General features: G+C 47.1%; 1 protein-coding gene across 1 annotated transcript in view; it reads right to left on the reverse strand.

The window, feature by feature from the left end:
* Positions 1-15,460, reverse strand: part of SEC16B (SEC16 homolog B, endoplasmic reticulum export factor) — a 51,530-nt gene that overhangs the window by 16,377 nt on the left and 19,693 nt on the right. Inside the window, exons 15-17 of the mRNA XM_053391249.1 lie at positions 14,471-14,582; positions 6,918-7,023; positions 3,868-4,008 (exon numbers count right to left, since the gene is read on the reverse strand). Coding sequence (XP_053247224.1) covers positions 3,868-4,008; positions 6,918-7,023; positions 14,471-14,582 — 359 coding nt within the window. The remainder of the gene's footprint in view (positions 1-3,867; positions 4,009-6,917; positions 7,024-14,470; positions 14,583-15,460) is intronic.

The raw sequence follows: 15,460 nt of genomic DNA on the forward strand, positions 1-15,460 counted from the left end.
GAAGGAAGAGGTCATCATCTCCGGGAAAACGCTTTTGGCATTGTTCCCGGACATCGGTCTGTGCGTCTTTTGTGGTCAGCACATAAGATAAGGTACTGACGTGTCTTCTCTGTTCCCCTGGAACAGCCAGGGTCATCCCTTGCCGTGACTGATAAAGGAGAGAGTTTGTTTATGCAGCTGTGTCCTTGTTGTGTTTTTGCTCAACAGCTCAAGTTTTAGCCATTTTAGAGTGCTCTCTTGGAGAAAGAAGAAAAGGGGGGTTTGAGTCAGTTTTAAACTCACTGCACAGAAACCCATTCCTTCAAAATCATTGGTCCATCTAACTTAGCCTAACCTATTGCTTTTTTATAACACACTGACATGGTGTTTAACTGCATTCCAGAAGGCTCCACTGCCTGTTCACCTGCCTTCTCCAAACATTCAAGCTGTGGGGAAAAATCTGAGTGCAGCAGCATCTTTCTCTACTGGCCTCTCCTCCCCACAATCTCAGCAGTTGTGTGGACTGGGCCAGAGAGAGAAAGTGTGTGTCACAGCTGCAACATCGCTTGTGCAGTGCCAAGAAGCTGGGCCCACAGGGAACATCACCCAACAGCCCCCAGAATCTGACATGGGAATTGGATCTGCCACCTGCCTATACCTGGTGACTCCACTACCTAACATCTCAGAATGTCCCAAATGGCACATTTTGTCCCAAATTTTGCCCCACAGAACTCAAAAGCAGCCACAGAGAACCAATACTCGTCTCCACAAGAGCTACGCTTGCTAAATTACTTCTCTAAATTGCAGCGCTTATCCCACCTGTGACAACTCTCTCCAAATTCAGCAGTTATTAGCAGGTTATTCATGTCATTTGCTCCTCGCGAGAAACGTGTTTCTTGGAACATGTCGAGGCCCCTTCTCAAATTGCGGGGCTTTCAGCCATTCGTGTTAACGTATGTGCGAAACACAGATTAGGCAAATGCGATTATCATCAAATGAAACATTAGAAAGGAATTAACAGCTCAGCCTGTAACTAACTGAGCTACTTAAGCCCTGTGCCGCATTTGTAATTTGTGCTGTTTCTGATTTAGCCGTCTTTCCTTCCATTTATTCTGAATATTTATACAGCTGAATCCACTATGGAGGGCAAACAGAGGTTGTTTGCTACGGACTGACATAATTTCAGGTCTCCTCCTCAATCAGCTGCTGAACAAGTCCACCATGAAGCTGACTCCCAAGCAACACCCCTTCTTGGGATACAATTGTTTGACTTCTCAAAGCATGCTCATGTCACATCTGAGTCGGGTTGCTGGAGCATTTTCTGTGCGGGGCAGCCCTAGGGAAGTGTTTGGAAACATGGGCTGGTTCAAAACATGGCAACCAAGTCGTTAACAGGAACTGGCCATTGTGAGCATAAAGGGACCCCTGACCATTAGGTCCAGTCGTGGCCGACTCTGGGGTTGCAGCGCTCATCTCGCTTTATTGGTTGAGGGAGCCAGCATACAGCTTCCGGGTCATGTGGCCAGCAGGACTAAGCCGCTTCTGGCGAACCAGAGCAGCGCACAGAAACGCCGTTTACCTTTCCGCTGGAGCGGTACCTATTTATCTACTTGCACTTTGACATGCTTTCGAACTGCTAGGTGGGCAGGAGCAGGGACCGAGCAACGGGAGCTCACCCCGTCGCAGGGATTCGAACTGCCAACCTTTTGATCAGCAAGTCCTAGGCTCTGTGGTTTAACCCACAGCACCACCCGCGTCCCTTCATGTCCCTCTTGTGACATGAAGTTCATTCTGAGCATAGCACACCTATAATCAGATCCCTCCCCGTGAACAGAGCTAAAGGAATCAGGCACGTAAACAGGTGTGTTCCAACAAAAGACACTTGTGTTCCCCATATATACTGTATGAGTCTCAATATAGGAGGTGCACTCCCACCCTTTAATCTGGCTTGTATAAAACCTGTGCGGCCTACAATTGTGCTCCTATAGAAATAGAAACCGTTATTTAGGACGAGACCTTGGGAGCCATGTGGAATTTCAATATACTTTGGTAGTTTTTGTAAATGTTGGATGGCGGCTAACAGATTGAGGTTGAATCCTGACAAAACAGAAGCACTGTTTTGGGGGGACAGGAGGCGGGTAGGTGTGGAGGATTCCCTGGTCCTGAATGGGGTAACTGTGCCCCTGAAGGACCAGGTGCGCAGCCTGGGAGTCATTTTGGACTCGCAGCTGTCCATGGAGGCACAGGTCAAATCTGTGTCCAGGGCAGCTGTTTACCAGCTCCACCTGGTACACAGGCTGAGACCCTACCTGCCCGCAGACTGTCTCACCAGAGTGGTGCATGCTCTGGTTATCTCCTGCTTGGACTACTGCAATGCGCTCTACGTGGGGCTACCTTTGAAGGTGACTCGGAAACTACAACTAATCCAGAACGCGGCAGCTAGACTGGTAACTGGGAGCGGCCGCTGAGACCACATAACACCGGTCTTAAAAGACCTACATTGGCTCCCAGTACGTTTCCGAGCACAATTCAAAGTATTGGTGCTGACCTTTAAAGCCCTAAATGGCCTCGGCCCAGTATACCTGAAGGAGCGTCTCCACCCCCATCGTTCTGCCCGTACACTGAGGTCCAGAGCCGAGGGCCTTCTGGCGGTTCCCTCATTGCGAGAAGCAAAGCTACAGGGAACCAGGCAGAGGGCCTTCTCGGTAGTGGCGCCCACCCTGTGGAATGCCCTCCCATCAGATGTCAAAGCAATCAACAATTACCTGACATTCAGAAGACATCTTAAGACAGCCCTGTTCAGGGAAGTTTTTAATGTGTGATTTTAGTGTATTTTTGGTTTCTATGGAAGCCACCCAGAGTGGCTGGGGAAACCCAGCCAGATGGGCGGGGTACAAATAATAAATTATTATTATTATTATTATTATTATTATTATTATTATTATTATTAATGGATGACCCACTCCAGTTGTCCAGGGATTTATTTATTGTGAGACAAGCAGCACTGGATGGTGCCAGAGATTGACTATACACATAAAATTTCATTTCAAAGGGATCTCATTTTAGGGGTGCAGTCTATATTCAGGGGAGGTTTCTATTCAAAACCAATACTGTACTAATTTAGGGGTTGGAATAACTGCTGGCATAAAGCAGAAAAGGGAAGGTGAGAGAACAGCTGGACACAAACTCGTACCTTAAAAACGGTAATGGTCAGAAACCAGGGGAGGCTGTGCACACTTCAAAAGAAAACTCCACTGTGGAGGTAAATTTAGACATGAATAAATCAATTCTAACACTATGGCACTTGGGCATGGGAAGGGCGGGGCATGTCTTGATTTTATTGTTATTTACACTTTATACCGTATTTTATGCTGTTTTTTTGTTTTGTTTTGTTTTTTGTAGCATCAATTAAGTGTTTTAAAATTGTTGTTAGCCGCCCTGAGCCCAGTTTTCTGAACCGGGAAGGGCAGGGTATAAATAAAAATTTATTATTTATTGATTGATTTATGTCTAGCTCGCTGTCGAAAGAGTTTGTCCCTCTTCCATATCAGCATTCATCTTGCCAGTTCATCACCAGTTTGGAATAAGGATCAAGCTCTCTTGCAGGCGTCAGCAAACTTTTTCAGCAGGGGGCCGGTCCACTGTCCCTCATACCTTGTGGGGGGCCAGACTATATTTTGAAAAAATGAAGAATGAATTCCTATACCCCACAAATAACCCAGAGATGCATTTTAAATAGAGGGCACATTCTTCTGATTCCTGGACCATCCACGGGCAAGATTGAGAAGGTGATTGGGCCGGGGCCGGCCCCCAGGCCTTAGTTTGCCTACCCATGCGAGTCTCTTGTGACATGTAGTGCATGGCTTTTCCTCATAACCCAAAGCCCACCTTGACCACTTGCTCCAGGAGGACAGGGTACGTGTTCTGCTTCTGAGCAAGAAGCCCTGTTGCTGCCGCTTCGCAGTAATGCAAGGCCTGGGCAGGAAGGCCGCAGTCCACCAGGCGAGAGGCATAGATCAGCTTGTAAACCTGCAAAAGACAATTGGGGGTTGCAGGGGGAGAGGAGGGATGAGATGCATTTGGTGGCACTCTGTTCAGGTTGCTGTGGGGAGCTGAGCCACTGAAAAGTAATCAGATAACCCTCTTTCCACCTTTGCAAGAGAGCAGCAGTCCCGCAAAAGTGGCAGGGTTGATATTTGGGGCAGACCTCATCAAAACAGCTCATGCACCTGAAGGCCGGCTTACATGATGTTAAGTTCTTTTAAAGTGTTTACAGTTGTTAGCTGTAGCGTACTGGCTAGGAGACAGCTGTGTAACAAGAAACTCTTATCTCTTAACCCAGGGGTCTGCAACCCATGGCTCCGGAGCCGCATGTGGCTCTTTTACACCTTTGCCGTGGCTCCGGGGCGGATACTAGCGAGGGGAGGAGGCGCATTGTGCGCCCCGACACTCCCCACTGTGGCGGGCGCTGTACTGGCTGTGACGTCGTATGGGGGCGGTGCGTGCGTTAGTCACGCACCGTCCCGACGTCACCTTCCCACCCACCCGCCCGCTACATTGTAAGGGGCATGTACGCTGGTCACTGCATTGAAAGGGGGCATGTACGCTGGTCATTGTTTTGAAGAACACACACACACAAAAAGGTAACTTGTTAATTTAACGTTTATTTCTATGAGGAGGAGTAATTCTGAGGGGTCAAACAAAGAAATAATAAAAAAGTGACAAAAAAGTTATTTTTATAATGACGAGTTTTGCGGCTCCCAGTTTTTTTTTCTTCGGAAACGGGTCCAAGTGGCTCTTTTTGTCTTAAAGGTTGCAGACCCCTGTCTTAACCTGAAGATAGTGTTATGAGTTCAGGGTGGGGGGCAGAGGCCTGGGCCCACTTCTAATTCATGGATCCGGCATGAATTCAATTCCTGGAATAGCCAGTCTAGATTCCTGGTGAAGTAATGGCCCTCTAAGTATGGGGCATTAAGGTAACAAAGGAAGTGGCTCTGTGCCAGATTTCAGATGGTTAGGCCTTCCTCCATCAACTCACTGGAAGTCAGAAAACCAAAAGCCAGAGTTGAGGGTTGAGTTCTGTGAGCTATAAGTTGGGAGCTGGCAGGCTGCAGGCTGGGAGACAGAGCTATGCTTTGGATTATGTTGGAATCCAAGGCTGCAGCGATGGGAGAAGATCCACTTGGGATGCCAATGCTGTGAGCCCCTTCGCTGGAGGCTCAGGTGGCTTATATGTGTAAACAAACCATGTATCATAAAGACACCACAGTCTCTCCTGTGCCTTATTTCAAGGGAACTGAATCCTGGGTAAGCTCCTGGAACCCCTGGAATCTTGCAGGGCTTGGAGACTGGGCAACAATAGAAAGGCAGATCCCTCTTAAAAACCTGTTTTGCACGTCACACTAAGCTAGAGGAAGGGGCTTCAGCCTGGGTGAAGTCTGGTCTATAAACCCTTATCTACTATCTCTTAATAACTCAGCAAAATTTGCCAAGGCAAATTCACTTTATGCATTTGGTTTGCTTGATTCAGCTACCACAGAAGGCAGCTGCCAGGGGTGTGAGTGTGATATGGAGCAGATAAAATGGCCAGAGGTGAAGAATAAGCAGCACCTCTCTCCCCATTCCCGACCCCAATCACTCATCCTCTGCTCAAGATTGCAGCTTCCACAGCGGCTTTTGATCTGCCGAAAATGTCAGGGGGAAATTATATGTGATTGAGCATCAAGCATCCTTGGGTCCTTTAAAATCCTGCCAAAGGCCAGGCAAAGAGGCTTGATTTCTCCTGCCCTTGCGATAGACAGGACTATTTTACTATTTTAATCATGCTTTTTAAAGGGCACTTCCACAAATGAGGCTTCGGCCTAGTAATGATGTATTGCACTCATCCTACAAGCTGAATCAGGTTGTATACCAGGGCCAGCCCTGCTACAAAGCAACTTAGCTCTGTTCTTCAGAGTTACTCCCCCAAACCCTGCCAGTTATAGGAGGCAGGAATGGGGATTAACATTGACCCCCACCCCATAACAGGGGTGGGGTGAAAGGAGGGAGCATAGCACCTGCTAAGTGGGATTTGCTTGATTCAGATTGTAGTGGCTATTGTACAAGATGCTCATTCACATAACAAATGCCTCTCTCCTTCTTCATATTCCACATTAACAATGATTGCACACTGATAGGCCAGGAAAAGCTCAAAGGTGTGAGAAGTCTCAAAGTGCAACTTTGGCCAAGTACAGACCAATATCCTAAACTGGCCTTATGTCAGGTTAGATCAGAGCTTTCCAAACTTCTCATGTTGGCAACACACTTTTTAAGACATTCATCATTTTGCGACACAGTCATTCCATTTTACAGTGGTACCTCGGGTTACATACGCTTCAGGTTACATATGCTTCAGGTTACAGACTCCGCTAACCCAGAAATAGTACCGCAGGTTAAGAACTTTGCTTCAAGATGAGAACAGAAATCGTGTGGCGGCAGTGGGAGGCCCCATTAGCTAAAGTGGTGCTTCAAGTTAAGAACAGTTTCAGGTTAAGTACGGACCTCAGGAACGAATTAAGTTCTTAACCAGAGGTACCACTGTATTAGCAAACCAGAGGTTAAACTGACCCCTTTCCAGCCCTGGGGGGACACACCTACACACTGCAGCTAATACACTAATGTGTCACGGCACACAGTTTGGAAAGCTCTGGGCTAGATCATTAGCCCAGACTTCCTATAGGCAGCAACCCGCCCAAAGACACCTCCTGGTCCCTCCAAATGGAAGTTGCTGGGGACTGAACCAGGAGCTTTAAACATGGGGTGCAGGTGGCCCCTATAGCCCATCCCCTAGGGGGAGCTTTGTTAACCCTGACAAGGCTCAAGACCCGAGAGCTCTTGTTTAAAAAGCATTTTCAGAGATGACCCATTAAACTTCAATGAGCTCCGAGGGCATCTGTTACCTGGAAAGAGGGAATGAAAGCCTGGGGACTCCTCAGCAACTGGCAGTACTCAAAGATCTCTGTCCTGTGGATGCCCTCTGTCCTGGCAAACTGGGCAAAGGTCTGGCTGGAAGGAAGAAGCGGACAGAGAGTCAGGGATGGAAAGCAAACAGCATTCTCTAAAGCAGCCTCTTAGTTTCCGCTCTCCACATTTCCGCGTCACTTTGTGGTGGTTTTTTAAAAAAAGCCCTCGTGAAAATTCACCAGTATTTTAATGGGCATTTCTCTTGATACACCCATTTTGGCAAAGTAATTTCCCCCATTTTTTATGTTATTTTCACTAATAAACACATTTTTTATGGAAAGCTTACCCTAGCATACACATTTTGTACACATTACTTGGCTGGAGAGCTGCACTGCAAAATTTGGAAAACCACAAATTTCAAAGGATGGCTGTGTTTGTTTTGAAAAGCGCAAATCTAGGCAGATTTTGTCCTTAAACAAGAACCAAAATGGATTTCTCCACCCATCCCTAACTCATTGAATCCAACAGGACTCATTTCTGATTAACTACTGGCTAAACTTTTGGTTATTTAACAGGGGAGGGGAGGACTGTAGTACTTGAAGACTTAGGGAAGTTAAAACAAGAAAAGGGAGCAGGGACCGAGCAATGGGAGCTCACCCTGTTGCGGGGATTTGAACTGCCGACCTTCTGATCGGCAAGCCCTAGGCTCTGTGGCTTAACCCACAGCGCCACCCACGTCCCTTTCTGGCTAGCGGTACCTGCAGCCAATCAGAAGGAGGCTATAGCTGAGCACTCTGGTGGATTTCCCGAGGCACTTCATCACCCAACCTCTGGTCCAGCGGAGCTTTTCATCACATGCCCCCATCCCTAACGCACTGAATCCAACAGGAGTCGTTTCTGACTGCGCATTGAAAAGGCTGTGCTGCAAGCCTTTCTTCCAACGCCTGGAGCTGGCAGCAGCCACTGAATTCATTTCAGTTCATTACTCACCCACCCATTAACTGGTTAATCAGTTAGGCTTAAACAAATCTGCAAATTACAGAAACTTCAGTAGATCAGCCCTTCGGATAAGTGAAAGGAAATGTCACACAACCTACACTTAATAAACCAAAGCTAGTTGCCATTGCTAGAATGAAATACCATTTTTAATTCCCACCCACCCTCCATTACATTCCTTACTAAAGTAAGACACAAGAACCAAAATAGCTTTATAAAAAAAAGCCTTTAAAATAAACAAACGTTTCTGTGGCTTATAGTCCCACCAGTTTGCCCTTGCTAATTGGAGTTTGTCTGCACAACTCAGAGAATGTGTGTTCACTTTTCTGTTCCCTGGTGAAGAAGCAGACGAAGCAGAAGGTATGGCTTCTCCTACAGACCCCAGACCATGTCCTTTTATGCTGTCCCTACTACCAAGATGCTTGTATAACGATTATTGCCCCCTTGCTTAGAAGAATGCCCAGATGTTCTAGTTTGGAATTGTCCAGTTTGCTTCTAGAAGATGGAAAACCAGAGATTACAGCATTAGTCACAATATTTTGCATGACAGCCTATAAAACACATCAGACATTCTTACCTGCTGGATCTACATGGACTTTTTAACTCTCTCTTAAATTATTAACTCTTCAATTTTGCTTACTTACTATTTTGTTTATTTTATCCGTGTTAGGATTTGTTGTATGAAATAGAGTCCACAAGCACATTCCAGGCAGAGGGCCTTCTCGGTGGTGGCCCCCGCCCTGTGGAACGCCCTCCCATCAGATGTCAAGGAAATAAACAACTACCTAACTTTTAGGAAACATCTGAAGGCAGCCCTGTTTAGGGAAGTTTTTTATGTTTGATGTTTTGTCATGTTTTTAATATTTTGTTGGGAGCCTCCCAGAATCCCTGGGGAGGCCCAGCCAGATGGGTGGGGTATAAGTAATAAAACACAGTGGTACCTCGCAAGACAAAAAACTCGCAAGACGAAAGAGTTTTTCGTTTTTTGAGTTGCTTCACAAGATGAATTTCCCTATGGGCTTGCTGCGCAAGACGAAAACGTCTTGCAAGAGCAACTCATAGCACGCGGTGTGGTAGCCTTTTTTGAGGTTTTTGGGAAACCGTGCTTCGCAAGACGAAAAAACTCGCAGAACGAATTAATTTCGTCTTGCGAGGCACCACTGTATTATAACAACAACAACTTGAGAACCTCATCATCAGTCCATCAACTAAAGCACTGGTTGACAAATCTATTAATTAAACCAATTTTAAAAACCACCTAGCCCTAGTAAATGCAGGAACCAGAGTTAGCAGGAACCAGAGTCCTTGCCACTTTCCTCCTTCTCTAAGCAGACGGGCATTTCCTTTTTCTAATTCTAAGCTAGGAGGTTTCACTGTTTTAAGGCACCACACCACTCAGCTAAAACTGGCTGCTTCTTTCTGTTCTTGTGCAAAACACCAAGCAGAGTGGGGGTGGGGGGTTTAATGCTTCAAGTCAGATGCTTGGAAAGAAGTCTCCAACTCCTCATGGTATCATAGAATCGTAAGGTAAAGGTAAAGGGACCCCTGACCATTAGGTCCAGTCACGGACGACTCTGGGGTTGTGGCGCTCATCTCGCTTTATTGGCCGAGGGAGCCGGTGTACAGCTTCCGGGTCATGTGGTCAGCATGACTAAGCCGCTTCTGGCGAAACAGAGCAGCACATGGAAACGCCGTTTACCTTCCCGCCGGAGTGGTACCTATTTATCTACTTGCACTTTGACGTGCTTTCGAACTGCTAGGTTGGCAGGAGCAGGGACCGAACAACGGGAGCTCACCCCGTTGCGGGGATTCGAACTGCTGACCTTCCGATCGGCAAGTCCTAGGCTCTGTGGTTTAACCCACAACACCACCCGCGTCCCCATCAAATCGTAAAACTGTAGAATTAGAAGGGATCCAGAGGGTTATCTAGTCCATCCCCTGCAATGCAAGAATCTCAACATGATGCAGTCCCTCATCCAGTTTGAACCCATAACATGCTTAGCTTTGCAAATGTCCTGGCAGTTTTGTTGCTGAACCTGTTGCAGTTTGTTTCATTCTTCCTCACTCAGCTAAAAAAGAAGGTGTGTTGCAACTAGAGACGTTTTCTTTCAAACTTTGAACTGTGTAAGCCATCCTGAAGTCAGAGATAATTTAGGGCAGTATCTGAATGCTTTCAATAAATCAAACATTGGCTTCCCCTTCTCCAGTGCTTGTTGTTGTTCTTGTTTAGTCGTTTAGTTGTGTCTGCCTCTTTGTGACCCCATGGACCAGAGCACGCCAGGCACTCCTGTCTTCCACTGCCTCCCGCAGTTTGGTCAAACTCATGCTGGTAGCTTCAAGAACACTATCCAACCATCTCGTCCTCTGTCGTCCCCTTCTCCTTGTGCCCTCAATCTTTCCCAACATCAGGGTCTTTTCCAGGGAGTCTTCTCTTCTCATGAGGTGGCCAAAGTATTGGAGCCTCAGCTTCAGGATCTGTCCTTCCAGTGAGCACTCAGGGCTGATTTCCTTCAGAATGGATAGGTTTGATCTTCTTGCAGTCCATGGGACTCTCAAGAGTCTCCTCCAGCACCAGAATTCAAAATCTCCAATGCCATGCTGGTTAAATCCTTCCTTCCTCCCTCCCTTCAGTGCCTGCTGAACCAAGCCAGACTTGGCTTCTCTGCTACAATAGAGCTTGCTTGGAGAGAGAAAAAGGAATGAAGACCAAGGGAGAGGGAAGGCTGGGATAATAAAGAACCTTGTTTTCTCCCTTTGAGCTCCCCATCACTGATAGCATTCAGAGTTTATATGCGTCGGCGAAAGTCTGAACTTTGCACTGAAATCCCTTGGAGGAACACGCTTGCCTTGGAAGCAATTACACGGAGGCCTTTAGTATGGAAAATAAGAAAGCTAAGTTTATCATAGCAAATATATGTTTGATGGTAAAGAGCTCCTAGTTTTATTTAACTATGTTGGAAAGGCAAGAAAGAGGCGCACTGATCTCAGCGGAGACACACAAAATGCCTAATCTCCCGTGGTGGGTCAAATAAGAAAGGAGGAAGAACAGGAAAGGAGAGCAGCGACTCTGCGTGGTATCAGTTTAACACCAGAAGGAAGCTCAACACGGCAGTCTAGGACGTCTGGAGGTCCCCTCTCTACATTTCCCCCTCTCTACAAACTTCATTCGCCTTAATACAAGCTGAGCTGTATCCCAACCCTTCCAACTAAGAACACATTGACTGCACAGCAGTCATAGAGGCCCCATTCAACAAACTTTTTACAGCTTTCCCAGAACTATGAGACATTTGTCCAACAGTCTCCATGGTCCCACTTCAAATGTTCTAGATTCAGGGAGGTAGCCGTGTTGGTCTGACGCAGTTGTTGTTGTTTAGTTGTGTCTGGCTCTTTGTGATCCCATGGACCAGAGCACACCAGGCTCCGGTCTGACGCAGTAGAAATATATATTAAAAAATTACCGTATTTTTCGCCCTATAGGACGCACTTTTTCCCCTCCAAAAATGAAGGGGAAATCTGTGTGCGTCCTATGGGGCAAATACAGGCTTTCACTGAAGCTTGGAGAGCGAGAGGCGTCGGTGCTATCAGCAAGCCTGGGGAGCCCGCAGGAGTTCCCGCAGGGCTCCCTAGACTGTGGATAGCAGCCTGCTGCCCAGCGCGCAGGGCGCCCTGAAGCAGAGCACCCCTCGCGCCGGGCAGACATCAGCCAGCCCCACAAGCTCGGGGGACAGCGGGGAGGCGGAGCGCCACCATACAGCTGTTCCCCAACCTGGTTTGGTTTCCCCGACCTGGTTTTGGGGGGGAAATAAAGGGGGGGAATTTCCTTTAGTTCCCCCCCAAAAAACTAGGTGCGTCCTATGGGACGGAGCGTCCTATGGAGTGAAAAATACGGTAAATTGTCCAGTGACACCTTAGAGACCAACTAAGTTTGTTCTTGCACACTTTCAGTGTATCTGAAGAAGTGTGCATGCACACGAAAGCTCATACCAAGAACAAACTTAGTTGGTCTCTAAGGTGCCACTGGACAATTTTTTTATATTTTATATATACAGTGGTACCTCGCAAGACGAAAAACTCGCAAGACGAAAGAGTTTTTCATTTTTTGAGTTGCTTCGCAAGACGAATTTCCCTATGGGCTTGCTTTGCAAGACGAAAACGTCTTGCAAGTTTGTTTCCTTTTTCTTAAAACCGTTAATACCCAGGGGATTTGCTTCCCAAGACGAAAAATTCGCAAGACGAAAAAACTCGCAGAACGAATTAATTTCATCTTGCGAGGCACCACTGTATATTTCTACTTCAAATGTGGTGGCGCTAACTGACAGATGTTTGTGTGGGTTTGAAATATACACCAAGATTATTTCTCTCCTCATACTTCTCTCTCAGACCTCGAGCTGAGAGGTCAACTTGGAGCTACTCTCTGAGAGAATGCAAAAATAATAATTTATTATTTATACCCCAAGCAAGTGCGGCTGCCTTGTTCTGCTCCAGACTAGTTAGTTAAACTACAACTAGAAACTTTGCCGTCCAAGTTGTGTATTTCCCATGCTAAGCAGCTAACCTACAAGCCAAGGGTTGCCATAGGTAGCTGAACCAGTTAATCCCAGTACAAAGCGCAGCATGGGACGTGGGGAGTGCCGCAACAGCTGGGTGGCTGCTGGATCCCCTCTGGCAACAGAAGTTGAGGCTCAGCTTTGAGGTGGCAGGAAGTCCAATTAGATTTCCTTTTAGAGAACTGTTGTGTGTCCCCCATCACCAATGCCCTGATTCCAAAGGAGCTACATTCAACAGCACCACAGTTGTCAGTTACATGTGTTGCTTGAAGACGCAAGGCTTGTTTAGACCTGTAATTCTAATAAGGAGCGAATGGTTTAAAGGTGAAATGAATCGTTAAAATCCTTTCCTTTTTATCTAGCCAGAGCACCATTAGCATAAGTGGAACTGCTGGCTCTTTAAATTGGATTTTTAACCTTAGCGGAGCCTCTTAAGGTGAATGACTAAATCGTTTGCAGCCGGCATGTCTCACCTTACAAGAAGCTGACTTCAGTGGGGCACTTTAGAAGACGCAGAAAACCCAAACCTCTGTCTGTCTCACTGGTCATGGAAGCACTTGTGCAGAGAATCATAGGATTGCAGAGTGGCAGCTGGCATTTGGCAGAAGCCAGGACTGGACTGTGACTTATGTGTCTCACTCAACAAATACAAGATTTGACAGGTGACGTGCAATAATGTCAGCGCTATTGTGCATACACCAGTTTGACAATATCAGAAACAGGGCACACAATAGCAATGAAGGTTAAATTGCCAAATGTTGAGTTCAGATTCGGGGAGAGGTTGGTACTGAATTTAAGCCTATTGCAAAATTTCGTTTTGGTTCTAAAGTTACTCCAGCAAGAGTAACTTTGGTCCGGCTGTGGAATGTTGGTTGCAAGGAGACCACCGGCATCTCAAGATTTGCTGGTTGGCTACTGAAGTGCCATCTCTCAGCTTCGGAAGAAGCTAAATGCTGTAAATCTAGTTTCCCGTCCAAGACTCCTAAATACTGCACAGCGGGAAAAGTGAGCTTTAGTTCATCCCGTAACTTAAGATTAGTTTAGAGCTACAGTGACCTCGTGTGGCCAGGTTCTGGCATTACACTCCACGCCCACAGCTGGTATTTCCACAATATGTGTCAAGCCCATATATCTGGCTATCGATGGAAATGTCGCATTAGGCCTTGGGGCAGGAACTTGGAAAATAATGAATAGGTGTAAGTTTGCACAGGCATAGTGCTGTAATTATACATGCATAGCCCTAGCCCTCCCGCTCAACCCTATCAGAAAGATTTCTTTTTTCTTTTTTTATAAAAAAAGGATTGCTAGAGCCAGTTCCTACATCCCTTCTACAGTCACACCTCATGTTATGTTTGCTTCATGATACATTTTTTCAGGTTGCGTCCCGCGGCGACCCGGAAGTACCGGAAAGCATTACTTCTGGGTTTCACCGCTCGCGCATGTGCAGAAGCGCTAAATCATGCTTCGTACATGCGCACAAGCGCCAAATCGCACCACAAACCTGCGCAGATACGGCGCTTCAGGTTGCAGGCTTTTCATGTTGTGAGCGGGCCTCCGGAACGGATCCCGTTCGCAACCAGAGGTACCACTGTATTACCATATCAGTTGCCACCATGCAGTAAAAATCAGTTAGCCTGTCAGAAGAGCATAGCGGATGATGCCTCCGCAAGCAGCAGTTCGTCTTATACACTACCCAACATGACATTGCACATCAAGGGACACAAGGCAAAGGCGCAAGAGCAGGCCAAGCAAAGTCCTTCTGCCTCGCCAGTCTGCACCCCTTGCCCCAAGCCAGTCTCACCTCACAGCCATGCCCTCGCTGGAAGGGCTTAAGGACACACCTGCTCTCCCGTTTTTGAACCCCCGGCCTGCAACAGAGGAGGAAACTTGGCTGGCTTCAGAGCAGCATTGTAATGCTGAGCTAATGTGCCGTTTTGAATGCTTGAAGTGAGCTACAGAAACGCCAAGCGCTGCTAATTAAGTTGGACCTTTCCGTTCTTACTCACCTCTGGCTACTGCCCAGCAACACCATGCGGTCTGTTTTGACTCCGTAGTGGCCAAAGGGGACGTCTGCCACCAGGTAGCAGAGGTGAGCAGCTTCTGTTAATCCTTTTCCAGCTGGATAGGTAAAAAGAGGAGCACATTGCATCATGGAAGGATAAGAAGAGATTAAAAGGTAAAGGTAAAGGGACCCCTGACCATTAGGTCCAGTCACGGACGACTCTGGGGTTGTGGCACTCATCTCGCTTTATTGGCCGAGGGAGCCAGTGTACGGCTTCCGGGTCATGTGGCCTGCATGACTAAACTGCTTCTGGAGCACTAGAGCAGCGCACGGAAATGCCGTTTACCTTCCCGCCGGAGTGGTACCTATTTATCTACTTGCACTTTGACGTGCTTTCGAACTGCTAGGTTGGCAGGAGCAGGGACCGAGCAACGGGAGCTCACCCCATCATGGGGATTCGAACTGCCGACCTTCTGATCGGCAAGTCCTAGGCTCTGTGGTTTAACCTACAGTGCCACCCGTGTCCCCTAAGAAGAGATTACAATATGCATTATATCATAAGTGCTGCAGCCTACCCCTGCTGTAATACAGGAAATACGGGGTTTTGTTTTTGAGAAGGGTTTTCCCTCCCTTACATCTCTAACACTGATAAAACACGAGCACAACACCCAGTTCGCAAACTCCATAGTGAAATTCAGCGTTCAAATCCACAGTGGGAAGGAGGACCCAATGTGGCTATTGCTAAATACTGCCCAAGGTGACCTTAGTGGTCCTGACTCAGTGTCTCCAATCAGTCCAATAATGAAGCTGAGAGACCAGTGGTCTCCTGGTATAACCCTCTTAGCGAGTGTTGTCAGTTTTCATCATTGAGCCTGCATAGCCTGTTTTGCTGCATTAGTTTCTCCAATAACACTAATTGCCACACCAGCCCTCCAAAGGTACCAGATTTTATATAAATGAACAATAGAGGGAGAAATGGCCTCAGTCCAGTATA

Source organism: Podarcis raffonei, chromosome 6 (assembly GCF_027172205.1).
Source record: "Podarcis raffonei isolate rPodRaf1 chromosome 6, rPodRaf1.pri, whole genome shotgun sequence".
Classification (NCBI taxonomy): Eukaryota; Metazoa; Chordata; class Lepidosauria; order Squamata; family Lacertidae; genus Podarcis; species Podarcis raffonei.